The sequence below is a fragment of the Onychostruthus taczanowskii genome, unplaced genomic scaffold (assembly GCF_017590055.1).
Source record: "Onychostruthus taczanowskii isolate IOZ18803 unplaced genomic scaffold, ASM1759005v1 scaffold61, whole genome shotgun sequence".
Classification (NCBI taxonomy): domain Eukaryota; kingdom Metazoa; phylum Chordata; class Aves; order Passeriformes; family Passeridae; genus Onychostruthus; species Onychostruthus taczanowskii.
The window spans coordinates 6203712-6230843 of NW_024503790.1; the positions used below are offsets into that span (position 1 = coordinate 6203712).

General features: G+C 50.8%; 1 protein-coding gene across 1 annotated transcript in view; it reads right to left on the reverse strand.

Moving 5' to 3' along the window:
• Positions 1 to 27132, reverse strand: part of RERE (arginine-glutamic acid dipeptide repeats) — a 130434-nt gene that overhangs the window by 66676 nt on the left and 36626 nt on the right. Inside the window, exons 4-6 of the mRNA XM_041419549.1 lie at positions 16003 to 16108; positions 13643 to 13739; positions 11023 to 11127 (exon numbers count right to left, since the gene is read on the reverse strand). Coding sequence (XP_041275483.1) covers positions 11023 to 11127; positions 13643 to 13739; positions 16003 to 16108 — 308 coding nt within the window. The remainder of the gene's footprint in view (positions 1 to 11022; positions 11128 to 13642; positions 13740 to 16002; positions 16109 to 27132) is intronic.

Below are 27132 nucleotides of genomic sequence, written 5' to 3' on the forward strand. Positions count from 1 at the left end.
GAAAAATCCTTGCTATGGAAACTAAAATGCAGTGCAGATTTGAAGCTAAATCATATTGGTGAGGGCAATTACAATGAGAATGGAATGGCATCCTGTGTTTATTCGATGGGAAAGGGAAAAAAGGAGCCAACACTGTATATGAAATGTGACACAAAAGAAACTGCTGTAACAAAGCAGTATCCATAGCAACAACAACTTAATATTTCAGTCCTCCTCAGCTGCAGTGGATTAAATATAATGACAAGATGTTCCCTTTGAAAAGTAACCTGTTGCCATGGCAACGTTGTGTTCTGCAAAGTAAACAGGGGCTGGTCAGAAAGGAGCTGGGAGCCAGAGCTGGAATATCAAAAAGGCAGGAGGAGAGCAGGGCAGGCAGAGGCACAGAGCCCCAGCAGGGCAGGGAGGGCAGCTCCAGCTCCCCTGGGCCAGCAGGGCACCTGGGGGCTCCTGGGGGCACACACCCCCAAAGGAGGGCACAAGAGCAGCCCAGGGCTGGGCACTGAGCACAGCTGGGGCACAGCTGGGGCACAGCCCTCCTTCCCCCTCTGGGCAGGAGCAGACAGGGGGAAAAGGCACAGCAGAGCCTGCACAATTCCCAGCACAGAAACCAGCTTCACCCTCTGTTTGTCACCTGCCTTGTCCCCAGCACTCACCAGTTCCTCAAGGCTGGCACAGCAGAGCCTGCACAGTTCCCAGCACAAAAATGAGCTTCACCCTCTGTTTGTCCCCTGCCCTGTCCCCAGCACTGACCAGATCCCAAGGCTGGCACAGCAGAGCCTGCACAATCCCCAGCACAGAAATGAGCTTCTTTCTCTGTTTGTCACCTGCCCTCCTGTCCCCACCACTCACCAGTTCCTCAAGGCTGGCACAGCAGAGCCTGCACAGTTCCCAGTAGAGAAACCAGCTTCAATCTTTGTCCCCTGCCTTGTCCCCAGCACTGACCAGTCACCCAAGGCTGGCACAGCAGAGCCTGCACAACTCCCAGCACAAAAATGAGCTTCACTCTCTGTCCCCACCACTGACCAGATCCCAAGGCTGGCACAGCAGAGCCTGCACAGTTCCCAATACAGAAACCAGCTTCAATCTGTCACCTGCCTTGTCCCCAGCACTGACCAGTCACCCAAGGCTGGCACAGCAGAGCCTGCACAATCCCCAACACAGAAATGAGTTTCATTCTCTGTTTGTCCCCTGCCTTGTCCCCAGCACTCACCATCACCCAAAGCTGGCACAGCTGGCAGCTCTGTCCATGCACACAGTGCCACCAAGGGCAGGGACAGGGCCACCAGGGGTGCCCCAAAGCCTAGCAGAGCAGCTCTGGGGAGGAGCTGGGACAGGACTCTGCTCCAGGATTCTGTCCAGGAGGCAGGGCTGGCAATTACAGCACAGCTCTCCAGAGGCTGGGGCCATGGGGTTTGTGCTCAGCCCTGTCCCCCCTGCCAGCCCCCTGCCCATGGAAGCTCTTGGCCAGGAGCTGGCAGCTCCTGCTGAAGCACACCCAGGTGCCCTGCAGGGCCAGGGGTCTCCTGCAAGCTGGGATCTCAGCAATGCTGCTGCTGCTGCTTTCCCCTTTCCCCTGGCAGAGCTCAGCAGCACAGCTGCCCTGCAGTAAATGCACATTTTTCACCCTGCTGCAGCTCCTCTGCAGCTGCCTGGGTTTGTTTGTGCTGCTGTGCTCACCCTGCCCTGGGTGCTCTCAGCCAGCCAGAACAGCTCCAACCTCAGTGCTGCCCTTCAGTTTAAAAAACAACCCAAACAAACCCCAAAGCAAAACCAGAACCCACACACACACACACACAGAGCATTCTGTGCTCCCACAGAACCACCCCGGGCACCCATCCCCATTCTGCAGACTGAGGTGATCCCAAATTAAATTACAGGGATGCTTCAACAGAAGAAGGTTTTTAAAGCAGCCACTTCACTCAGCCACAGACCTCCTCTCAGACAGCTCAGGAAGTGTCCAAAAACACTTGACAAAAAGGTCATTATTTCTGTATGGCCACGGATTAAAAGAGGAAAGGTCTTCAAGGCAGCATATCGAGGGGTTTGGGCTGTGTGTTTGTTTTTGATAGACAATAACAAGCTGTAGCACTGAATGCCATGAGATTTGGGGTTCTGGTACCAACACCAGTGGCTTTACTGAATAACAGCAGGCCCATGTTAGATATATGTGTTATGGAATAGATTACAAACTTGGCACTGACTAACCAGCCATTATTGATGGCCAGACAATCAATTACATCCACTGAGACTGGGACACAGCAAAGCAATTCCTAGATACTTGTGATTTCTGCAAAATTAACAGAAACTCCCAAGAAAAATTGGGGTTTTTAAAAATAATCCTTTAAATCAAATAGTCAATACCCAAGATGAAAGACCCCTGCTCTTCAGAGGCAGCTCCAACACATCTGGCAAGGATCATTCTGTTCCATGTCTAGAGGGACAAAACGGGGGAGAACAAAATGACTCCACTCCAACTTCAGCAGATTAAAACCAAGTTTATCAGGGCCTGAAAGTGGCACTGCAGCCAAGAGCATCTGTTTATGGTCACTGTTGGGAGGCAGGAAACTGGGCCAAGTGGAGCTGTAATTTTAACCCAAAATTATCTTATGCGTGTCACGTTCAACCACTGCACGCTCCAAAATACAAAAGGGACAAACACGTTCAGGCTGCACAACCTTTAACCAAAAAAACCCCACAACTACCTCAAACCTGAGTTAAATACCTCAGAGGAACAAGCCCCTGAATTCACCTGTGTCCTAAACCTTCATTCTTTCAGCAAGATTTTAAATTTCATTTTACAGAAACAGCATCCTAATGCTCAGAAAATATCCTTGCCCCTTGTGTGCTTAAGCTTCATTTAAAACCTGTTGTAACTGTGTTGCAATAATTAAAAAATTTAAAAAGTACAAGTAATTTTGTCTTCTGGGTGAAAAATCCGAGCTGTATTTCAGGCACAGGGAAGGTTCTCATGGCTGCTGAGGCCAGGGCAGGAAGGAGCAGACGTGTCCCAGCAGCTGCAGCTGCAGGGCGAGCCCCAGCCTGCTCCTGCCTGCAGGGCCAGCACTGGGGGCTGCTCTGCACCCCGTGCTGCTGCACGAGGAACGAGCTGGAGCCACACAGGAAAAGCTTTCTCAAGATAAAGCTGGGTTTTCATCGTGTTTATAGAGAAAGAAAAAAAAAAAATAAAAAGCCTGCAGAGAGTCCCCAGTGGTGTCCCCCAGCCAAAGGTGGGATGGGGGTGACACAAATTCAGCCAAGATGCTGCAAAGGAAGGAAGGAAGGGCTCTCCCCACACAGGAGGTACCTGGCTGGGAGTGTTTTGCTGCCAGGGAGCACCTCTGACACCTGCTTGCCTCCAGAGAAGGAAGACACCAGCATTCTGGTCATAAGTTCAAATAAATTAATTAATTACCGGGAGCCACTGCGTAATGCCAAGGTTTTTATCTGCTCACGTGTGATTTTAGTAGAAGCAGAGTGTTGTCACAGCAGCACTGACCTGGAGGGTCAGTGTGTAAATGAGGTCAGTGCTGGTCCTGTACAGTTTTTAAATGGCCAGGCAGAGCCTTTGCACTTCCCACATTCCCAAATATTCCCTGTTAAAGCAGCCTGGGCTCCACAGCCCCAGCAGAGCTCCTGTGCAGGCCAGTGGGACCTTTGCCACCCAGCCCCATCAGGTCAGAGGCAGTGCTCAGCCCTGGGCTCTGAACCTGCCTGACAGCACAAACATGAGCAGCACACAGGGGCAGAGGCAGCAGCTCGTGTCACAGGTGACAAGCATGAAGAATGGGAGGCATGCAAGGAGCTGGAAGGTATCCCTGGTTCCACCATGCACCTGGAAACAAGCTCTAATTAAAACAAATTACATCCTAAAGAATTGGAAGGAAGGGGAAAGAGGTAATCTTGCTGATTTATGCCTGGAAAAAAAAGCTGAAATGAAGGCAGAACAAAGGGAAGAGACTATTCTTCATCCAAAGGACAATATCCAAGCACTTCCCATGATGTATCTGCAATTTCTAACAGCTGTTTGGAGTGGCATTAACTCACCAGACCACCTAGCAGCAGTGCCTGAACTGGGAGAATCTGCTGGGCCTGCAGGCAGGACAGAGCTGTCCCTGGGGGAGGGAATGGCTGCAGGAGCCCAGGGACAGCCCAGAGCCTGCACACCCCAAACCTGCCCCCACGGCCACCAGGGCTGCTGGTCCTGGCCTGGGGGAGCAGGGAGCCTGGGTTTCTGTTCATGGTGTCTGGTTTTATTGTTAAACCCAAGTGTACACCTCCACACAGACCTGATGACCTGGCTGCCCAAGCCCTTCTCTTAGAAGGGAACGTTTAAAACCAGTGCTAAGGACACAAGCTGCCACATCCCTGTATTCCTGCAGAGCACGGATGGATGCCTGCACACACTCAAGGAGCTCCTTTATTAGGAATAAGAATGTGTCCAGAGCTCAGGCCTATGGAGACTCCTCTCCAAGCCACGAAGAGATGCAGCCAGGCTGAGGCTCAGGGGAGCTGAGCTCTGCCATCACCAGCAGGACTTTGTTCAGCCAGAGTGATCCACGTGAAAGAGGTGCTGTTGATTTATTTTATGCTCTGCAGGTACAAAAGGAGATGGTTACAGGAATGACACTTGGGGCAGGATACAGACGTGGACGTGGCACTGACACGGGCAGCATTCTGCAGCTTTATTCATCACTCATTCCTCAGCTTCTGACAAGAATCACAGACTGGGGTGTGTTGGAAGGGACCTCAAAGCCCATCCTGTTCCATGGCAGGGACACCTCCCACTGTCCCAGGCTGCTCCAAACCCCAGTGTCCAGCCTGGCCTTGGGCACTGCCAGGGACCAGGGGCAGCCACAGCTGCTCTGGGCACCAGTGCCAGGGCCTGCCCACCCTCACAGGGAAGAATTTCTCCCTCTCTTCTCACCCAAATGTCTGCTCTGTTAGCCTGAGGCTGCTCCCCGTGCTGTGCCACTCTGTGCCCAGGTGAGCAGCCGCTGTCCCCCCGTGACCCAGCCCCTGCCAGGTGTGTGACAATGTGTGCAGGGCTGAGGGCCACCCTGCCGAGTCCAGGGCTGTCACTGTGAGCAGCACACACAGCCCTGTCCCCTCTGCACCCCTTTCCAGCCTGCACAGCCCCAGAGCAGCCCCCTGAGCGAGCCCAGCCCTGCAGGACAGGGACAGGGACAGGCCTGGCCACAAGAGACTGCACAGCCCCAGAGCAGCCCCCGAGCGAGCCCAGCCCTGCAGGACAGGGACAGGGACAGGGACAGGCCTGGCCATGAGAGCACACAGGTGTGACCCAAGCACAGCCCCATTTCCACCCAGCAGTGACACTGCTGGCTGTCCCACAGGCACCCAGAGCCCTGCCCTCTACCCCACCAGCCTGACCCATGCCTGCTGAGCCTCTGGGGTGCTGCACAGCTGCCCCTGAGCTGCTGTCCTGCACAGGGCAGCACTACTGCCATTGCCATGCACTGGTGCAAACTGGCCAGCCCAGCCACAGCAACTCCTGCTCCTCAGCTGTCAGTGCCAGGGGGTCAGTGCCCTCCATCAGCAGGGAGCATCCCTCACTGCTGCAGCTGCACCCTCCTGTCACAGCACCTGAGCATCCCTCACTGCTGTACCTGCACCCTGTCACTGCACCTGAGCATCCCTCACCTGCTCCAGCTGCACCCTGTCACTGCATCCCAACTCCTGAGCATCCCTCGCTGCTGTACCTGCACCCTGTCACAGCACCTGAGCACCCCTCACCTGCAGCAGCTGCACCCTCCTGTCACAGCACCTGAGCATCCCTCACCTGCTGCAGCTGCTCCCTGTCACAGCACCTGAGCATCCCTCACCTGCTGCAGGGCAGCGCTCTCGGGAGCACGCAGGAGCCACGGAAGGAGCCCGGAATCACGGCAGGGGCCGCGGCGATGGAGCCTACCTGCAGGGCCCGGAGGGATCGTCCATGGCGGTGACAGCGGCCCGGGGCCGGCCTGGATCGCTGGGCGCTCTGCTCCCGGCCCAAACTCTGCCTTTTCCCCTCTCCCAGCCCAAAATGGAGGCACATGCGGGCTGCGAGACCTCGCCGAGCCCGCACTGAGCTTGTGCTGTGACCTAAGCCCGCACGCAGAACGCAGAAACTTCGCCCTCGGACCGGCGGCACTGAGCATGTGCTGTGACCCTCCCTCCTCCTTCCTCCTCCTCCTCCTCCTCCCTCCGGAACGGCTCCGCCGCCGCTCCGGCAATGGACGCGCCGGGGATCCGCAAAACAGCCGGGATCCGGGAATTAATGCAGCCGGGATCCCAAAATACAGCCGGGATCCGGGAATTAATGCAGCCGGGATCCCAAAATACAGCCGGGATCCCAAAATACAGCCGGGATCCGCGGATAAATACAGCCGGGATCCGGGAATTAATACAGCCGGGATCCGCAAAAACAGCCGGGATCTGGAAATACAGCCCGGGATCCGCGGATAAATACAGCTGGGATCCGCTGGTTACAGCAGGGATCCGTGAATAAACACAGGCAGGGATCTGCTGATAAATACAGCCAGGGATCCATAAATAAACACAGCCAGGGATCCATAAATAAACACAGCCAGGGATCTGCTGATAAATACAGCCAGGGATCTGGAAATACAACCAGGGATCCATAAATAAACACAGCCAGGGATCCACAAATAAACACAGCCAGGGATCCATAAATAAACACAGCCAGGGATCTGCTGATAAATACAGCAGGGATCTGTAAATAAACATAGCTGGGAATCTGCTGGTACAGCTGGGGATCCATGAATAAATACAGCTGGGGATCTGCCAATAAATACAGAGGGGATCTGTACATAAATAGAGAGTGGATCCGTAAATAAATACAGTGGGGATCCAATGATAAATACAGAGGGGATCTGCCAAAAAATACAGAGGGGATCCATGAGGCACGGAGGGATGGAGGGATGAGGGAGGGAGGGAGGATTGAGGGAGGGATGAAGGGAGGGAGGGAGGGAGGGAGGGAGGGAGGAGGGATGAAGGAGGGATGAAGGAGGGATGAGGAGGGATGGAGGATTGAGGAGGGATGGAGGATTGAGGAGGGATGAGGGAGGGATGGAGGGATGAAGGAGGGATGGAGGATTGAGGGAGGGATGGAGGGAGGGATGAGGAGGGATGCAGAATCGAGGGGCCTGGGCTGGGGGATCCCTCACTGCACCCAGCCCAGCTGTAATTGGGACACATCCCTCTGTTTTCCAGCTCCTGAGATGCCTCCAGCTACCATGAGGCTAAAGAAGGATAAAAAATTCCCCAAATACTGTATTTGGAAAGATGGAGTAAGCAAAACCGACCAGGCCCCAGAACAATCCTTCATTTTCCCGTGAGGAATGTTCATGTAGCACAGGTAGCACAACTTCCTTGTGCATCACAAGTTTCAAATGGCACAGAAAGAACAAAACAACCTTTCCTTGAGCTCTGTGTCCTCCAGCAACAAAAGGGCCTCGTCCTACACGTCCCCCCCAGGGCTGGGGATGTTTGTGCAGTCTGGGTGTTTTTTCAACTTATTTTGCAAATACAACCAGACAAAAATAGCTTCTTTGCAAACGTACAAACAGGTTAAAATAGATCCCCACCACGCTGAGCTGCATCTGAGAGCGCTGCAGGAGTTCCTGAGCATCTCATGGTGAGCCCAGAATGCCCCAGGCAGAAATCCCCGTGCACACACAGAGCCCAGCTGGGGGTTTTTGGGGCTCAGGCTCACCCCACATCCCCAGCAGGGCTCACTGCACCCTCAGAACCTTTCCCACAAGCAGGAGTGTTTCTCACCCTCCCACAGAACCAGAACCCCTCTTTAGGAAAGCAGATGGAGTGCAAGATGGAGCTGACAAACCCCAGCCCTGAAATGTGCCCCAAACACTTCCACTCCCCACAGCAGAGGAAATGCAGCAGCAGAAACTCAGAGCCACGAGCAAAACACAGCCCAAAAATCTCCCACTGCCACTAGGGCATTTTTGTTAAAACCCTTTGCTAGGATTTTTCTCTTATTCTAGCTGAGAAGCTTCAGAAAAGAAATGTAAACAATAAGTATCTGATGGTTGTAGAAGGTAGTCTAGATTAATCAGGTGCATCTTTGATTAATCTATGTGAGTTGTTTCTGCTTAATAACCAGTCAAAGATCCAGTGTCAGACTCTGAGAGTCATGAGCTTTTGTTATCATTCCTTTCTATCCTTCAGACAGATCCTTTCTATTCTTTTTAGTACAGTTTTAGTATAGCATTATTATATTATATATATTATATTATATTATATTATATTATATTATATTATATTATATTATATTATTATATTATCTAACTGGGAAACTGCTGGTTATGGTTATATATAATATAACCATATATAATAAATATAATATAATATAATATAATATAATATAATATAATATAATATAATATAATATAATATAATATAATATAATATAATATCTCAACCTTCTGAAACATGGAGTCAAGATTCTCCTCTCTTCCCTCGTCCTGGGACCCCTGAACACAACCACACTCCAACCAACCTGCCTTGGTTCCTCTCTCTGAACCTTCCCCACTCCAAGACAAAAAACAGGCCTGAATTAGGAAAAGAAACCTGGCTGCAACCAAATGAAGAAAAGCTGACTTTGCAGAGCTGGCTAATTTGGGTAATTAGCTGATCACTAAGTGCTCTGCTCTGTCCTTTCATTGATCCTTTCAGGCTCAGTCATCCTCTAACAGCTGGAAGAATTAAAGTGGGTTTTAAACCCCACTGCCAGCAACAAAAATGCCATTTCCCAGGAGAGACCATCCCTTGGCACCACCACCAACACTCCAAGCCCAAAGTGAAGCACAGTGACAAACACAGGGGTCAGGGAGGGTGCTGAACATCAGAGAGGGGCACCATGAAAACCTCATCAATTAAAACCTCATCCATGAAAAACCTCACCATGAAAACCTGATTCATAAACACCTTATCCATGAAAACCTCACCATGAAAACCTCATCCATGAAAAACCTCACCCATGAAAAACCTCACCATAAAAAACCTCATCCATGAAAACCAGATTCATAAAAACCTTATCAATTAAAACCTCATCCATGAAAACCTCATCCATGAAAACCTCACCCATGAAAAACCTCATCCATGAAACCTCATCCATGAAAGCCTCACCATGAAAACCTCACCATGAAAACCTCATCCGTGAAAACCTCATCCGTGAAAACCTCATCCATAAAAACCTCACCCATGAAAAACCTCATCCATGAAAAACCTCATCCATAAAAACCTTATCAATGAAAACCTCATCCATGAAAAACTTAGCAATTAAAATCTCACCATGGAAAACCTCACCATGAAAACTTTATCAATTAAAACCTCACCATGAAAAACCTCACCATGAAAATCTCACCCATGAAAAAACTCACCCATGAAAAACCTCATCCATGAAAAACCTCATCCATAAAAACCTTATCAATGAAAACCTCACCATGAAAAACTTCACCATGAAAACCTCACCATGAAAAACTTAGCAATTAAAACCTCACCATGAAAACGTCACCCATGAAAAACCTCATCCATGAAACCTCATCCATGAAAGCCTCACCATGAAAACCTCACCATGAAAACCTCATCCATGAAAACCTCCCCATGAAAAACCTCACCCATGAAAAACCTCATCCATAAAAACCTTATCAATGAAAACCTCACCATGAAAAACTTCACCATGAAAACCTCATCCATGAAAAACCTCACCCATGAAAACCTGATTCATAAAAACCTTATCAATTAAAACCTCATCCATGAAAACCTCACCATGAAATCCCCCCCAGGCCTTGCCTCGTGGACAGCTCAAACGAAGACACCAGTGGTGCTCCAGAAGCATTTCAGGGTATGGTGTTTGAATTTGGGGCATCCCCAGGGCTTCCCAGAGAAGGGGAAATGCCTGGGGGAGGAGTTGCAGCAGCCCAGCCCCATCCCAGCCACCAAGACAGACTGGGACACCCCAGAAAGAGGCAAGGAAGCCTCAAAACCAGGCAATTTCCTAACAAATACCACTCAGGGAGCTCCTCCTCACTGCAGGCACTTAGTGGCAATGCCCTCAAGCACAAAGATCCAGATCTGCTTCAGAAACAGTAAATCCAGCACAGAACAATTCAAATATTTATTAGTTATGTTATCCCCCACTTCCAACGAGACTTTTCTCCAGGATATTTCTGGAAATCAGGGTGCACAGCTGATTGTGTCCAAAGAATCCTCAAGGCTGGCACTTGTGGGGCATTTTCTGTGCTAGAAAATCCCATAAATGCAGCAAGTGTCATGTTTGGACCCAGAAAACAACAAAGCCACAGCCTGGACTGAGCTTTCCACACAGAGCTGGCCAAGGCTGGCTGAGGAAACCTTTCCAGGCAGACTGAAGAGCATGGACACTCCTTCCTCAAAAATGAACTGATCCCAAAAAATTCTTTCTGTACCTCCCATTTGTTCTGGGCAAAACATAATACAGGAATTCCTGATTAGGGACCCTGGACAGTTATTTACACATGAAAGCAGGAATTTCCACACTTAAAAACTTTCAATTTGATTTCTTAGAAGTGTCTAAATTTCAACTGAATACACAAATAATTTTTAGAGGTATTTTCAAGGGTGTACATTCAGCCAACAAGGCAGCCAAGAATTCCTGCTGAAGTTTGCAAGCTTTAAAAAACTTCCATAATTCCAAGAAGCTGTTTAGAAGCAGCACATTATTTACCCAGAGATGCTCCTGGATATCAGGACTCACTGCAGAATTTTATTTTCTGTTTTTATTTCTCTCCTGTATAAACCCCCACTCAGAAAGATGCAGCTTCTCCCTTGCATCCCTTCCAGCCCAGCCTCCTGCCAGCTGGATTTTAACCTTTCTTCCTTCCCCTGAGTAATTTTCAGAGAATTAAGGTTGGAAAAGACCTCCAGGATCATCAAGCCCAACCTTTGAGTGAGCACCAGCTCAGGTCAGTGGTGAAGTGGAGTTTAAAAGCCATTTTCACTTACCTGGTCTCTGGATTATAGCCCAGGATGTAGAAAAATGAATCCACTCGTGCCTTGAACTCTCTAGCAGCAAATATGTCAGAGAAATGGGAGATGTTGCACTTCCCTCTGGAAGGAAGAAAGAGGAGAAAATGGCATTAGAATTCTAGCTTGAGTAACAGCTCCTTTAATTAAGTGCCACTGCAATCTGGGGAGAAGCCACGGGCATCCCTGCTCTCATAAATGTCCAAAACATCATAAATCCAAGGCTGTTTTAACAAAAGTCCTTTAACAGCAGTGTGGGTTCTTGCCATGGTGGGAGGGGAAGGAGATGCAGTCACAGTGGCTCAGATGCTGCTCTGCAAACACTCAATAATTCCCCTCCAGCCAGCACAGTCCTGAGCAGCCCAAAAACCACCAGCCCTACAAAGAGCAGCTCCAAATGCAATCCTGAGAGTCTGTGATGTGCAAAGCTCTTACAGCCACATCCTCCAGAATTGCCAGCCCACGCTGCTGAGGCAAGGAGCAGCAGCAAGGTCTGAGAGGCTCCCACACACCTGAGTGCCAGCCTGGCTCTCCAGCACTGACTTCTCCCTGCTTCCCCAGAGACAGAAAATGAGCAGGGGGTTTGTCAGGGTATTTCACAAGTATTCTAAGGAAAAGGTTTAGCTTCCTTTCAATAATTCAGCTAATAAAGCATTTTCCAGCTAAGCTGCAGTGTCTCTGTGGATGGCAGCAGCACCTCCTTTCCCAGCACTCCAGACCAGGAGTTCTGCATTTCAGAGAGGTAAAAAGAACATCATGTTTATTACACACTTCCACAGAGATCTACAACTACCCTCCAGTTAAATTTTTCCACTGCTTAGAGCAGAATATTGCTAGTTACAATCACTGGTTTTTATTCCCCAGTTTGTCATCAATCCACTGTGTGTCCAGAGCCATTTGTTTGCAGAGGGCAGAGAAATAATCTCGTATTATAATAAATTAAAATCTCATGTTAACCTTTCATGCATCACCACACTCTGTGCCTCCCCCATGTTCTCTGCAAGAACACCATGTGCAATTATCCTTCTGCTCATCCTGTGCACTCTGAGGTTATTTTTCAAGTTTGTTTGGCACACGTGGATATTCCATTTTTATCTTTCCGTTCCTATCTTTTCTTTAAAGGGAAAAACAACAAGGAGAGGAGGTAGCAGGGGAGTCAGAACAGTCCCAGGGCTGAGTTTCTCTGAGCTTGAGCACATTTCCAGCCTGGCTCCTGAGGTAAAACTGGCAGGGGACTCAGCAGAGGCACTGTGGAATGCCCCCAGCACAGCCCTGGAATGCTCTGAGTTTGTAAGAAAGGTTCAATATGTAAATCAAAGACTTTCCCCCACCAGAACAGAAGCCAGTTTGTCTCGAAGTAAGTGGCTTCAGCAAAGTGACTCTGAACAAAACAAAGTCTCCAGATGGCTGTGGTGAAACACCATCTGAGCACCATTATCAGGGAGATTATTCAATTTGCATCCTGACAATATCCATGCATGTTTGGCATGCTGAAAATCAGCTGACAAATAACTCCTTGCTGCTGGGATCTGCAAACATCTGAAGTGAGGGTGTCTCCCTCAGCCTGCCCAGGGCAGAGGGCAGGGCACACACCTGGGCATCCCTGCTGGGCAGGCACATCTCCCCCAGCTCTGGGCTGAGCTCAGAGCACTCAGAACAAGCCTTTAATGCAGGTCACCCAGAGAGCCAGTGCTGCAGCAGTGCCATGCCCACAGGGCTCTGAGGGAAGGGCAGTGCTGCAGCAGTGCCGTGCCCTGAGCAGGCAGGGATGGCAAACTGCACCTGCTGGGCACCACTGCCAGCCTGGCACGGGCAGGAGCCTGCAGCTCCCTGCAGGGACAGGGCACAGGGCACTGCAGGGACAGGGCACAGCTGGGCTGGGGCGGTGACACAGGAACCTCTGGCCACAGAGCCCCTGACACCTCTGTCCCCTGGCTGTCCCCCAGAGCCCCTGACACCTCTGTCCCCAGTCCCAGGCTGACCCCAGGCCATCCCCAGGCTGTCCCCAGGTGTCCCCAGGCTGTCCCAGGTGTCCCAGGTGTCCCCAGCTGTCCCCAGGCTGTCCCAGGTGTCCCCAGCTGTCCCCAGGTGTCCTAGGTGTCCCCAGGCTGTCCCCAGGTGTCCCAGGCTGACCCCAGCCTGCCCCCAGCCCCAGGTGTCCCAGGCGTCCCAGGCTGGCCCCAGCCTGCCCCCAGCCCCAGGCTGTCCCCAGGCTGACCCCAGACTGTCCCAGGTGTCCCCAGGCTGTCCACAGCTGTCCCCAGCCTCTCCCCCAGCCCCAGGCTGTCCCAGGTGTCCCCAGGCTGTCCCCAGCTGTCCCCAGGCTATCCCCCAGCCCCAGGCTGTCCCCAGGCTGTCCCAGGTGTCCCCAGCCTGTCCCCCAGCCCCAGGCTGTCCCCAGGTGTCCCAGGCTGTCCCCAGGTGTCCCCAGCAGTCCCCCAGCCCCAGGCTGTCCCCAGGTGTCCCAGGCTGTCCCCAGGTGTCCCCAGCAGTCCCCCAGCCCCAGGCTGTCCCCAGGCTGACCCCAGACTGTCCCAGGTGTCCCCAGGCTGTCCCCAGACTGTCCCCAGGCTGTCCCAGTGTCCCCAGGTGTCCCCACCTCAGGGCTGCAGCGTGGTAGGTGTCCACGTAGTCGGAGATGAAGAGCTCGCGGTTCTTGATCACGGGGTCAGTGATCACCAGCTCCCGGCCCGAGTCTGCAGAGACAAAGCCCAGGAGAGCCCTGACACAGCAGCTGGGCCACCACTGCCACCAGCAGCAGGGCACAGCCCCGGCTGCTGCCCGGCTCCCCCTGAGGTGTGCCCAGTCGGGGGCTGTGGGGATTCACGTGGAAGAACATCCCATCCATCCTTATCCATCCATTCTCCCAGGATTTCTGAAGGGAAAAACCTTCTAAGGGCACGGGGTGACTCCTCTGGAGCACTGGGAGCAGCCACTCCCAGGGGAAGGAGCCAAGGAGGTGAGTCTGCTGCGTTTCCAGGATCAGGAACGGGCTCCTGTGCATATTTAATGGCAAATCTTCAACACAACCTGACAGGGGTGACTGCACAGAGCTCTGGCTTTGAGGTAAATATTGACATCCGTGTTCAAACACAGAACATTCTGAGTGCTAACAAAAGAACTGGAAGACAACTTTTTCCATGACTTCTTTCTAACACCTTTGAGGAAGACACAAGAATACTTCCCCACACACAGGAGACTGCATTAAAAAGCAGCCATGCCATCAAAAATACTTTGTGACACTGTGCCTGTAATCTCATTGTTAGAAGCTTCAAATAAATTAGTAACAGGAATGTTGGATTTGTGGAGCTTTTGCTAAAAGCACACACAGAATGTCCTTTAAAAGGGGAACGTGTGCTCAACTTTGTTCTGCCAGGCACCAGAAAGTTGCTGCATTCTGTATTTCAATCCACAACTTCTATCATCACGGTTCACCTTGGAGGATCTGCAGAATTTTTAACAGTTGCCTCAAGGAAATTTCCTGGTAAGAACAGAAGCAAATGTTATGTCTTCCCTGGAGGCAGGAGATAAATGACACTGGGATGTGTACTAAAGTTTCTTCTGCTTCTATGAAACACAAGATCACACTTGTTTTTGCAAAGAGAAAAGGAGAAACTCAGCTCCAAGTGCTTCAGTTCCATCCCTCACTGCAATATTAATCACAGTGAATATTCACATGTGCAAGGGAGCAGACTGTGAGCTCTCATGGAATTGTGGCAGAGGCACAGAAACCAGAGGAGAGCCCCAATTTCTGCAGATAATTTGGTGCTCAGTTCATTATCAGCACAGTGTCCAGGAGGCCTGCCAAGGATCCGGGGTTATTTTGCTTTTCTATCCCCTCTCAAGGAGATAATAATAGCAATAAATAAATAAATAAATAAATATAATTATGATGATGATGATGATGATAATAATAAAAATAATAATAATGTTATTATTCTTATTACTCCACTGTTACTAATATTGTTTCTGCTGTTGTTATTAATTATTACTAACACAGCCCAGCACCTGCAGCACACCTGGCATGCCCCTGATGCCCCTGATTCCAGGAGCAGGGCACACACCAGGGACAGCAGGCAGCACAGACACCAGCAGGCCTCTCCTGCCACCATGTCCTGCTTCCACAGCCCTGCAGAAGTGTGCTGCTAGAACTGGGCCTGGGGCCCTGTTAAAGCTGGGACTGGCCAGGCTGGCTCTGTTAAAGCTGGGATTGGGGCAGGCTGCCCCTGTTAAGCCAGGAGCAGGCCAGGCTGCCCCTGTTAAGCCAGGATCAGGCCAGGCTGCCCCCGTTAAGCCAGGAGCAGGCCAGGCTGGCTCTGTTAAGCCAGGATCAGGGCAGGCTGGCCCCATTAAGCCAGGATCAGGCCAGGCTGGCCCCATTAAGCCAGGAGCAGGGCAGGCTGGCCCCGTTAAGCCAGGACCAGACCAGGCTGGCCCTGTTAAGGCTGGGACTGGCCAGGCTGGCCCTGTTAAAGCCAGGATCAGACCAGGCTGGCCCTTTTAAGGCTGGGACTGGCCAGGCTGGCCCCGTTAAGCCAGGATCAGGCTAGGCTGGCCCCCTTAAGCCAGGAGCAGGCCAGGCTGGCCCTGTTAAAGCCAGGATCAGACCAGGCTGGCCCTGTTAAGCCAGGAGCAGGCCAGGCTGGCCCTGTTAAGGCTGGAACTGGCCAGGCTGGCCTTGTTAAGCCAGAATCAGGCCAGGCTGGCCCCGTTAAGCCAGGAGCAGGGCAGGCTGGCTCTGTTAAAACCATGATCAGGCCAGGCTGGCCCCGTTAAGCCAGTATCAGGCCAGGCTGGCCCTGTTAAGGCTGGGACTGGCCAGGCTGGCCCTGTTAAGCCAGGACCAGACCGGCTGGCCCCGTTAAGCCTGGACCAGACCAGGCTGGCCCCGTTAAGCCAGGAGCAGGCCATGCTGGCCCCGTTAAGCCAGGATCAGACCGGCTGGCCCAGACCACTCACCGTTCTCGTTGTGCCTGTCCTGCACCAGGTGCTGGTACACCGAGTCGGGCACCTCGGACTGGCGGTAGTACCACTTGACGTTCATCAGCAGATGGTCCCTCTTGCTCTGAAAAACAAGCCCGGGCTGTTACTGACAGGGAAATCAGCCAAACCCCACAGCCCTCGCTGGGAAAACCCCAGGCCAGACCCAGAGGGAGGAACTTCTCCAGCCTGTGCTGGTGACAGGTTGATTTCCAGCCCAGACAAAGGCAGGGAGATCCTCCTGCACCAGTCGTGTCTCTCTGCATCTGACCAGCAAACCCCAATCTACTCACTGCTGTTAATTAACTCAGGGGAAGAGGAGGGAGCAGAAAAGGATTGCAATTTTTGGCCTCATGCAGTCTGCTGATTTCCCCAAATAAGAAGTATTTATGGCCAAACATGCAAAAAAGAATAGCCACAGTAACACCATTCAGTGCAAGCATTCTTAGCAGTGGAAACCAAGAGATAATAGATTTTTTTCCTCCAAGGACAGATGGATCCAGACATAATCATAGATGTTCTTTATTACACAAAAGAATAGGATACTGCACTTCAATCACAATAATTACAGGCTCTGACTGCTCACCAACCTCACAGCAAAATTTACACAAAACCGTCTTCCCCAAATGCTCTTTTTTCATTGAGGCTCCAGCCACCAATTTGCTCCTTCTTAGAAGGAAACTGAAGCATAAACACCACTGAAATAAAGAGAACTTTTGGGTCGAGTCCCTACAGGCTCTGCTGGCTCTGTCTCCAAACAACTGGTCTGCAATTCTGCTGCTCCAAAGCAGAGAGGAAACAAAGCCTGAAGGGACAGAGCATTGCTCTGCCATGACACAAGTGCAGCTGGTTTTGCCCGGGGCTGCACTCCCCGGAGCGGGCAGGGAGAGCCCCTGCCGGGCTCCAGTGCAGCTCTCCTGCTGCAAAGCAGCAGCCAAAGCTTCCCGGGAACGGCACCTGCCGAGCACAGCCCCTGCAATACCGGCACAGCACTGCCAGCGGCAGCATTGTGCCAGGAAAGCTGGGGCCGGGCCCTGAGCATCCCTGTGCTGTCCCCAGAGCCACCGCCACATCCCCGTCCTGTCCCAAAGCATCCCCATCCTGTCCCCAAAGCCCCTGAGCATTCCTGTACTGTCCCCAGAGCATCCCCATTCTGTCCGCAGAGCCCCTGAGCATCCCCATCCTGTCCCCTGAGCCCCTGAGCATCCCCATCCCTGCCCCCCCATCCTGTCCCCAGAGCCACCTCCACATCCTGTCCCCAGAGCCCCTGAGCATCCCCGTCCTGTCCCCTGAACATCCCCATCTTGTCCCCAAAGCCACCTCCCCATCCTGTCCCCAAAGCCCCAGATCATCCCCATCCCTGTCCCCAAAGTCACATCCCCGTCCTGTCCCCAGATCCACACCCCCATCCTGTCCCCAAAGCCCCTGAGCATCCCCATCCTGTCCCCAAAGCCACCCCCACACCCCCATCCTGTCCCCAAAGCCACCCCACACCCCCATCCTGTCCCCACACCCCCTGAGCACCCCGGGCTGAGGCTCCTTTTCCACACCCCATCTGCAGCCGGAGCCGAGGAGCTGGAAATGCAGGGAAACCCAAGGGACAGAGTCAGGGGTGGCTCTGGTTTCTGCTGCTCAGAAACCGGGGCTCAGGCTGGGCTGCTCTGCTGAAATAATGCTCCGTGCACCACAGCTTTTATGGGCAGTCCCTCTGAATTCTGGAGACAAAAAAGCCCGAGTAAATAATCTGTTACCCTCCGCTAAGAGTTCATAAATCCTCTCAGAGCAGCTCGCGGCAATGATGGCAAACATCAACCCAGCATCTCCCTGCAAATTCTCTTTGTGTTCCTCAGCTGAGAGCACAAAACCCCACTCTTTTGTTACACACACCCTGGGAGGATGCTCAGAGAGCTTCCCTGGCACCAAGCCCGCTCACACGCACGAGGACAGCTCACAACAAGCACCAACGCTGGTTTTTGTGCCTCTGGAGCCTTTCAAAGAGCAGAACTCCACGGAGCCCTGCACAGGAGGCACAGCCTGGAGCTTGGGCTGCTGGTTTGGAATAGCAAATGACACCAGGACTGGAAATGTGCACTGGGCTCTGCCAGGGAGGGGCTGCCAGGGCTGCCCTACAAACCCAGAATCACCCCAGGTGTGCAGAAGCACCCACAGCTTCCCTACAAACCCAGAATCACCCCAGGTGTGCAGAAGCACCCACAGCTTCCCTACAAACTCAGAATCATCCCAGGTGTGCAGAAGCACCCACAGCTTCCCCACAAACCCAGAAGCACCCACAGCTTCCCTACAAACCCAGAATCACCCCAGGTGTGCAGAAGCACCCACAGCTTCCCTACAAACCCAGAAGCACCCCAGGTGTGCAGAAGCACCCACAGAAAAGGGCAGAGCCCAGAAAAGAGGGAGCTGCTGCACCTGGGAGAGGAGGGAGGCAGGGAATGTGAAGGGATGGGTGGCTGTGTGTCCTTCCAGACACCCTGCTGGGAGGGGACAGCTTTGCAGGGGGAACTGGGGGGGCCCAAATTCATCCTTGACATCTGCAGGGGATCCCACAAAAAGCAGGGGTGGCACTGCCAGTGTCCCTCTGCCACGGCACCACACCGAGCCCCAGGCTGAGGGGACACGGTGATGCCACCACTCCTGTCACAGCACAGGGGACAAGGCCAGGGGCAGCACTCACACCCACTGTGGAGAGAAGAAATCCGTGGTTCAAGGTGATGTTTTCCCCTTGCTGCCATCAGGGAGCACCTCACTGTGTCCCCAGAGCCCCTCTGGGTCCTTCAGGCAAGGCAAAAAGAAGATTTTGCTGGTTGCCCCAGCTGAAGCAGGCAGTGTGCACCAAGAGCTGAGCAGCAGGGACTGCAGGAGGGCAACACTCAGGAATATTCACAGAGAGCACAAAGTGTTCATCACTCACAAGTGGCACTGCCCATCCCTGATGGCACTGACAGGGCACACTGCAAAGCAAAGCAGATTGCAGGGGTTCCCCAACACCCAGAAATGGCTTTTCTTTCACCCAGAAAACAGCAATAATGTGTCTTTTAAAGCTATGGAGAAAACAAGTTAAGAGTTATAACCCAAGCAGGTGATGAAACCAAAACACCACCAACCACACAGTGCTGCCTTTCTCAGAGGAGCCAAGGTCTGTCCCCACCTCCCAGCACCTAAATCCTACCTGAGAGGCATTCTAAGTGATTCAGAAAGGAGGAGATAAACGGGGCCAAGGTGAAGACCAGAACAATTCTCAGACTCTGACAGTGCCCATTTGGAGCATGGAATGGCTCTGTGCCTCCTCACAGGCAAAGCAGCAACAAAAACATCACTGACAGTGGGATGTGCAAGGAACCCTTCCCAGCAAAGTCTGGCAAGGATGCACTTGGGGTTGGGTTGGCTTGGCTGTGGCTTCTGGGTTTCTTTGGGGGTGTTTTTTGGGGAAGATGAGCTGATCTCCTCCCTAAATACCTTTTTTTACCACCACTGGCCATTTTTGCCCAATTTGTTCAACAGCTGCACCCTGACAACCCCTCTTCTGTGCCCACTCTCCAGCAAAGATGATTTTGTGGGGTTTAACCTGAAGCTTCAGTCTTGCTAAAAATACAACACGTCTGTCAGAGTCTCCCTTTTCACATTTCCATCCCTCATGGCACAGGAATTCCTAGACATGCTATTTTGTCAGCCAACTTCCCAAATACGTATGTCATTTATAAAGCAGACTGCACTCAGAGGTGTCAAGGCACCAACTTCTGTGGCAGACTATTTATTTTCAAACCATGTGCACACAAAAGAAGTGTCCCTTACCTCCTAAAAGTGTGACTATTTTTTTTTTCCCCTTTTTTACACCTTTACATCTGAAAAGCTGCAGACACATGCCAAATCCAGGCTTGCAGAAACTGCAGCCATGGCAAGAGCTTTAAATTTCAAGTGTCTTTCTGTCAGCTCAAAATTATTCCCTGTGCTGCAAAACCACATTCTCCCCTTTAATGAAAATATTGTCTTTTGCTGCAGCGCTCACAAAGTGCTCATTTGGGGGTTTTATTCTCGCTGACATTTTGGGTTTTGTTCCTTTTAAACAGCATGAATCAGTTTTGGACATTGAACAAGAATTAGATGGGATCTGTAAATGGATTAAAGCTTCTCAGTTCACAAGCATCTGGTCCACTTCTATTTAAAATGAGCCTCTGCTTTGAAGGGGAAAAAAAAAATAATAATGCTGCAAGTTGTCTTTAAAAAGCAGGAATGTCCTGATTTCCACAGCATTTGTGACAATTCCAAGGTGCCTGCTTTCCCTGGACACCCCAGAGCAGAGATGGGTGAGAAGCCAAAGCAGCAGAGATGTCCTGCAGCCCCTCCCAGGGGATTTCACCCCTGCACTGCACTCCCTGCCCTGTTCAGATCCACCTCCAAGCACGGGCAGCTTTGGGGAGCGCGTGCCAAAGGCTGGAGGTGACAGATGGGCACTGGCAGCAATTCCAGAGACAAACAGGGACAAGGGACAGAGCATCCTCCCTTCCCGAGCTGTCTGCCACCACGGAACCTCACTGCTGCACAGCTGCTCTTACTCCCACTTCTGACATCTACTAACAGCCAAAGAGAGAAAAGGAAAACTATATCAAGAGAGAAAAGGAAAAATAAAAATATAATGAGAGTAAAGGAAAAATATATAAAGAAAGAAAAGGAAAAAATATATAAAGAGAGAAAAGGAAAAATAAATATAAAAAGAGAGAAAAGAAAAAATATATAAAGAGAGAAAAGGAAAAATAAATATAAAAAGAGAGAAAAGAAAAAATATATAAAGAGAGAAAAGGAAAAATACATAAAGAGAGAAAAGGAAAAATATATCAAGACCACTCAGATTCACTGTGGTGAAAAAAAGAAAGCAGCAGAGGGGGGACACAAATGAACCCATCTGGGAATCAGGAGCTAAAGAGACACAGCAAGGATTATTTCTCCTCCCTCTCCACAGCAGCACGTGTAAATTCACGTTCTCAGGGTATCTTTTTGTAGGCCGTTTGCTAATTAATTAAGAAAACTGATCAGCTGTTTGTAAGCCAAGCAAACCCAGCCTGGAAATGCAGAGGTTATTACTACAAATGAATGTTATTTTTGCAGCTTGATTATTTAATTCAGACGCCTGCACAGCAACACGTAATTACTCCTTGCAAACAGAGCAGCATTGTCAGCGTTCAGCAAGAAACACAAATGTGAAATAAAAGCAATGATGTGGCCACATGCAGATTAACCCTGGAGCAGGGCAGGGCCGTGCCCTTACCCCGAGCCAAGGCAGAGCCTGCAGCCCTAAACCTGCTCCTGTTATCTAATGACTGCTCCATCTACACGGATTTTCCAACAGGAACAAGCCTGGGTGGCTTATCTGGGCACAGGGGCTGTGATTTGTGTGATTTGGGCTGATTGAGCGCAGTAATGGCAGGCAGGAAATGAGAAGCCCTGGGAAAGCCACGGATAATCGATCAGAGGATTCACTCAAGTGTGAGCTGAGCTGGGAATGAGCTGCTGGGGTAGCAAATATTGCTGTTTCCAGGGTAAAGGCCCATTTCTGTGATCTGTGCAGGCCACGGCATAATTTATTGACAACACAATATGGGATTTTTTCACAACTGACATTTTCTGACTGTTTACAGCACGACTTCTTCACGTGCCCTTTTTATTCACAAATGAAACTCCTTTTGGAATCCAGCGAGTCGCGCAGCCTGGCAGAGGAGGAGCTCTGAGATGTAAAGCACTCCTCACTGCCACCCTGCCCCGAATTCCAGGCTCTCACAGGTGCCCAGAGCACCTGCAGGGACACAGCTGGCCCAGAGCCCGGGGATGCACACCCAGGGATGCTGCTCAGCCAAGTTTTTGTTCTGCACCCACAGAAGGTGCAGCAGCACTGTCTGATGTGTGTGTCACATCACATTTGTGGTCTTGCTCCTCACAGGAGGACGGGGGAAGGCACCAGAGCCCCAGGAACACACTGACCCAGCCAGGAATCAACCAGCAGCCTGCCCACACCTTTAAACCTGCACGGGTGCCCAAACCCACGTCCACAGCAGGGCGCATCATCTGCGGGGTGCATGTGAGGCAGCCCCAAAGCCCCCGGGGCTGCAGCTCTGCAGAACTGCAGTCCGTGCCCAGGAGATGCCATCTGCTGTCTCCCAGCGTGGGTGTTTGGCACTGGAGCTGCCAGACTTGCTGAAAAACAGAGCTCAGCTCCCAGCACGGCGTGTTCTGCTGGGACAGAGAACTGTGAGGCTCTGCAGCGGGACAGAGCCACCAGGAAATGCAAGAAAAGGCACTGGACGGAGCCTGGTGCATGCAGCAGCGAGCTGCACCTCTCCAGGAGTGAGCTGCACCTCTCCAGCAGTGAGCTGCACCTCTCCAGGAGTGAGCTGCACCTCTCCAGCAGTGAGCTGCACCTCTCCAGCAGCGAGCTGCACCTCTCCAGCAGCGAGCTGCACCTCTCCAGCAGTGAGCTGCACCTGTCCAGCAGTGAGCTGCACCTCTCCAGGAGTGAGCTGCACCTCTCCAGGAGTGAGCTGCACCTCTCCAGGAGTGAGCTGCACCTGTCCAGCAGCGAGCTGCACCTCTCCAGCAGCGAGCTGCACCTCTCCAGCAGCGAGCTGCACCTCTCCAGCAGTGAGCTGCACCTCTCCAGCAGCGAGCTGCACCTCTCCAGCAGCCAGTACCTTGTGCTCTCAGAAGTTCAGCAAACCCAGCAGCTTTCACACAAGCTGACCGATGTGGAACAAGTGTCAGCCCTTTGTTTTATTCAGTGTCACACGTGTCACCTTGAGCACAGCCTCACCCGGGGTTTTAGAGGAGAAAGAGAACGTGATTCATTTCAGGTAATGATGGTGAGAGGTGTTTTTATTTAAAATAAACTCTGCTGTTTATTCCATCAGCTTTCCAGCTTTACCAGAAACAAAGCTGCTCGCTGTGCTGAGAACCTGCTTTCATTTGAGTGAAATACACTTAGGTACAAAATACCCCTAAAATTTCACTGTGATCCTAAACGACAAAAGATAATTTCATCTTTGAAAAAAAAAAAAAAGGCAGCTATGCTTAAAACCTGACTGGCTTAAAATAAAACTATGATAAGATCTTGCATGAAGGTTATGGGTCACTGCTTGCTGCCTCATTCAATCCCTCTGTGGTCTCTTTCTGCTCTGTTTCCTTTTTTCCCACCCAGCTTTCCTGGGTTTGTTTCCCCCCCACGCCTGCAGGTTGAGTGGAATTCCAGGTAATTGTCCAGGTGAAGGTGCCAGCACCCAGAGCTGCTGCCCCTCCATCAGGGCCTCTCAGGTGTCACTGCACCAGCAGGGCAGGGAAATCCCAGCAAACTCACAAATATTCATTTCACATCAGCTCACAAACGCAGGGAGGCCGTGGAGGTGCCACATCTCTGCTCTTACTGCAGCAACACCCCAAACCAGACAGAGCCCAGAGTCATCACCGGGCTGTAATTAACAGCACAGACAGCAATAAGCAGTTTCTGACCACAGCACCCCTGCTCGTGCTTTCTGCCCCTCCCAGCCCCACAAAAACCTGGTTGCAGATTTTGCCTCTCCCCAGGAGCAGATCAGAGGGAGCTGCTGAGCCACAAGTGCCAGGGACCCTCCTGAGCATCTCCTGCTCAGCTCAGCACCCCCTAATGGGATCACAAATGCACTCCACCGATCACTGGATGGATGCTCCGGTAATTAAATTCCATTAAGGTGTTTTTAGAGTTATGCCAAAGAAGGCAGCACTGAAATGAAGATACCGTTAGGGCCCCGCCTGACATTTGCCATTAAATGTCATTTATAGCACATAGCTCAGATCTAATTGCAGAGCAGCACCGGCCACAGTATTTATCACTTCTATTAAAACAAGCAGCACTCAGCAGTGGGGCTATTCAAAGCCATCATACACAGTTTAAATAGATTTCTCACCTTTTAAATATCAAGAGGCCACATTTTCTTTACCATCTCACTGAGGGGTTTACCTTTGAACAAAGACACACCGAGAGCTGGAGGATAAAACAAGCAGGAGACAGTTTGCTCTGCAAACCCAGCCCTGAGTTTGAACAGTCACTGCCTGCTAAAATATCACCTCATGGACAGGGAATTTTATAACAGGAAAAATTAAAGCACCTTTGCCAACAGGCTGGGGTTGGAAATTACAAAAAGAAAAGGAAAGAAAATGCACTGATCAGCCAGAGCCTGTGACTTGGCTGTTCCTGGGAGGAAACAGAGTGTGTTTGGAAATTAATGCCTGAAAAGTGAATGTTTCCTTGTGCAGCTCCCCAGAGGATGGCATGCACTCACTGAAATGTTTACCTCTTCCCAGGAACTGCCCCAGCCCGTGTCACTGAGCAGCTGAGTTTGGAACCAGAGCAAAATCAGCTTTTCACACGGAATTCACACCAGGAGGCTGACAAACCCAGCCTCACCAAAACCTGCCCTAATTAATGGCAACACCCGGAGCAGCTCATCGAGGAAACAAAGCAGCAATCTCCAAAATGTCAATCTGCAGGAGGCAGGCTGCATCTCGCCACACAGGGAATTTCTAAGTGGTGCTCCTGCCCTGGCAGCAATAGCTAAATCAGCAACACCGGGCTCTAGTTTTTCCTTTGTATTTGTATGTAAATCAGGACTAAATAAACATAGCCCAAACCAGCTCCACAGGCTGCAATCTAATCTGAACAGAAAGATTGGAAAGATGCTCTCCATTCATCTGGAAATAGCCAGATATTGAAAACACTAAAATCAGAAATAACTACACTGAGAATAAACGGGATGCATTTACCTGCTGGAAGAGAAAAAACCTCAAAGGAAAAGTTGGGAGAGAGATACAAAGAAAAAAAAACGCCTTTTCTTGGGTGCTGGAAGTGTGAACATACAGACACCTGGGATGGTCCACAAGGAAAGCAGTTCTGAAATAGAGAAATGTGGTTTTTGAAGCTCCAGCACATGCCATGGCCACCATGTGCACTCTGCTCTGAACTGCAGGCAGCACAGCCAGCCAAGCTAACGCACAATTCCAAAGTTAATCGTTTGTCTTGGGCCATATAATCACCACAGCATTACAACTCCAACAAATGAAGCCACTAATAACTCCTATTAAAGAAGTCAAGGTGTTAATTCACTGCCAGGTCCGGCAGCAGAAAGCTCTGAGACCAAGCAGCAGAAAGCGCTCAGTCCTCGTGCAGAACTCCAATTAATTTCCTCTATTACTGGAGGCACTGGATGGAACCCATCAGTGCCAGCCTCCAAGGCTCTGACTCCAGATTCCTCCTGAGGATGATGAGGAGGGCTGATGCCTCTGCCCTGGGCACAAGGATTCACCCCAAGGGAGTCACAGCCAGCTCTTTCCAAGACCCACTGGAAACAGGAATCTCTGTGCTACCAGAAATGCAGAAACTGGCAGGGAACCTCACAAAACAGAAAAACGACCAGAAGTCATTCAGGGAATTTGTATAAAACTTGCTCTGATGGTTTAGAGAGAGCTCATGATTTACATCAGCTTCCTTCCACCAAAGGCAATCTTCTCAGAAAGGTTTTAACTCTTCCATGACCTTGGTTCTGCAAACTGCTGAGCAGGAGCCTGGCTTTGGGAAAAGGGAAGGGTTTGAGATCATGGACTCAACGAGGAGCTCTGCCTCTCTGTGCCACACAAGCTAAGGGGAGAAGCTGTTGGATCGATTCTGAAGCCCATATTTCAGCTGCCTGTGCAGTTGTGTGGCTGTGCCATCTCCCTGGGAACCTGACCTGAAAAAACCTGGAGCTCCCTGAGTGCTCAGTACCTTGGAAAAGTGAAATAAAATATTCATGCACTGGCACAAGCAACACTGACAAATCCAAAGCCATTTCCCAGCACTTGAACTGGTGTAAACTGCAGCACTCGTCCTACAAGTGCTTCCCAAGGAGCACAAGATAAATTAATCTGGGATAGAAGGCAGTATTAGCTCCAATTTCAATATTTACTGTGCCTGCTGCAAACGCAGCCATGCTCCAGATGTGCTCCCAGCTGTTTGTTTTCCTGGCCCGATGTCTGCAGTAACAAACAGCCCCTTGGTTTAATCACCTCCAGATCAGAGATTTATGATGATATTTCACCACAGTTAATGGAATTTTGCACTTCAGAGAGCGAAGTTTCCAGCTGAAAGGCCCAAACCAGCTCCAAACTCCCAGAGTTCGTGTTCTGAGGAGCACCAAATCCACATCTGAAATCAGGAGCAGCTTTCAGCTATTTCCTCACAAATCTGCCCCAGCTGAGGATGGGGAGCTCTAAATCCCAGCCCAGGCTGGTGATCATCACCCCGGATCAAGAGCCCAGCGCAGGCAGAGGGAATTCCTGGCTCTGGGAATGTCCTGGAACATCAATATGGGAAGCACCACACCGCCTCAGAACAGGGAAAAGGGCACCAAAGGCAGCTCCCCTCCTGGAAAACTGCAAACAGCACCCCAGGAGCAGCTCCTGCATCTTCCCAGGCTCCACTCCCCATCCTGCAGCTGCTGCCTGCCAGGGTCGGGGTCACACATATCAAAGCACCCAATTGCCTTTTCTTTCCTTGCCTTTTTTTTTTTAATTTTTTTTTTTTTTTTTTAAAGCACGAGGAATATGAAAGGACAAGCTGAAGCTGGTCCTTGTTAGCAGAGCCATTTTCATCTCTTTAAACTCAAAGAGAGCAATTCCCTTGAAAACTGTCACAGCGTTTTCCCAATCCATAAAGAGGAAGTTCAACAGCCTCAGGTCACTAATCACAACGACTGGAGATACTGAGCATAAATTATGTCCTTCTATTCCTCAGCACTGAAACACACACATTCTTTTATCTCACTTATTTGATTCTCTCCATAAACTGAACGTTTTAGACGTGTTTGTAGTCTGGAAAGGATGTTTTACAAATAAAAGGGAAGCACTTGGTTGTTTACACAGCATTCCTTCCGTGGGGTGTATTAATATCACATCCAGGTGGGTGGACAAGAATTGCTTTACACAACAACACAACTTGGGGGTTTTCCAAAGGAAAAACTTTATTTGAAGTTTAAGGGTTGCTCAGCACGAGTTTGTTGGTCTTAATAATTCTGCACCACTTTTAACCTTAAAATGTGC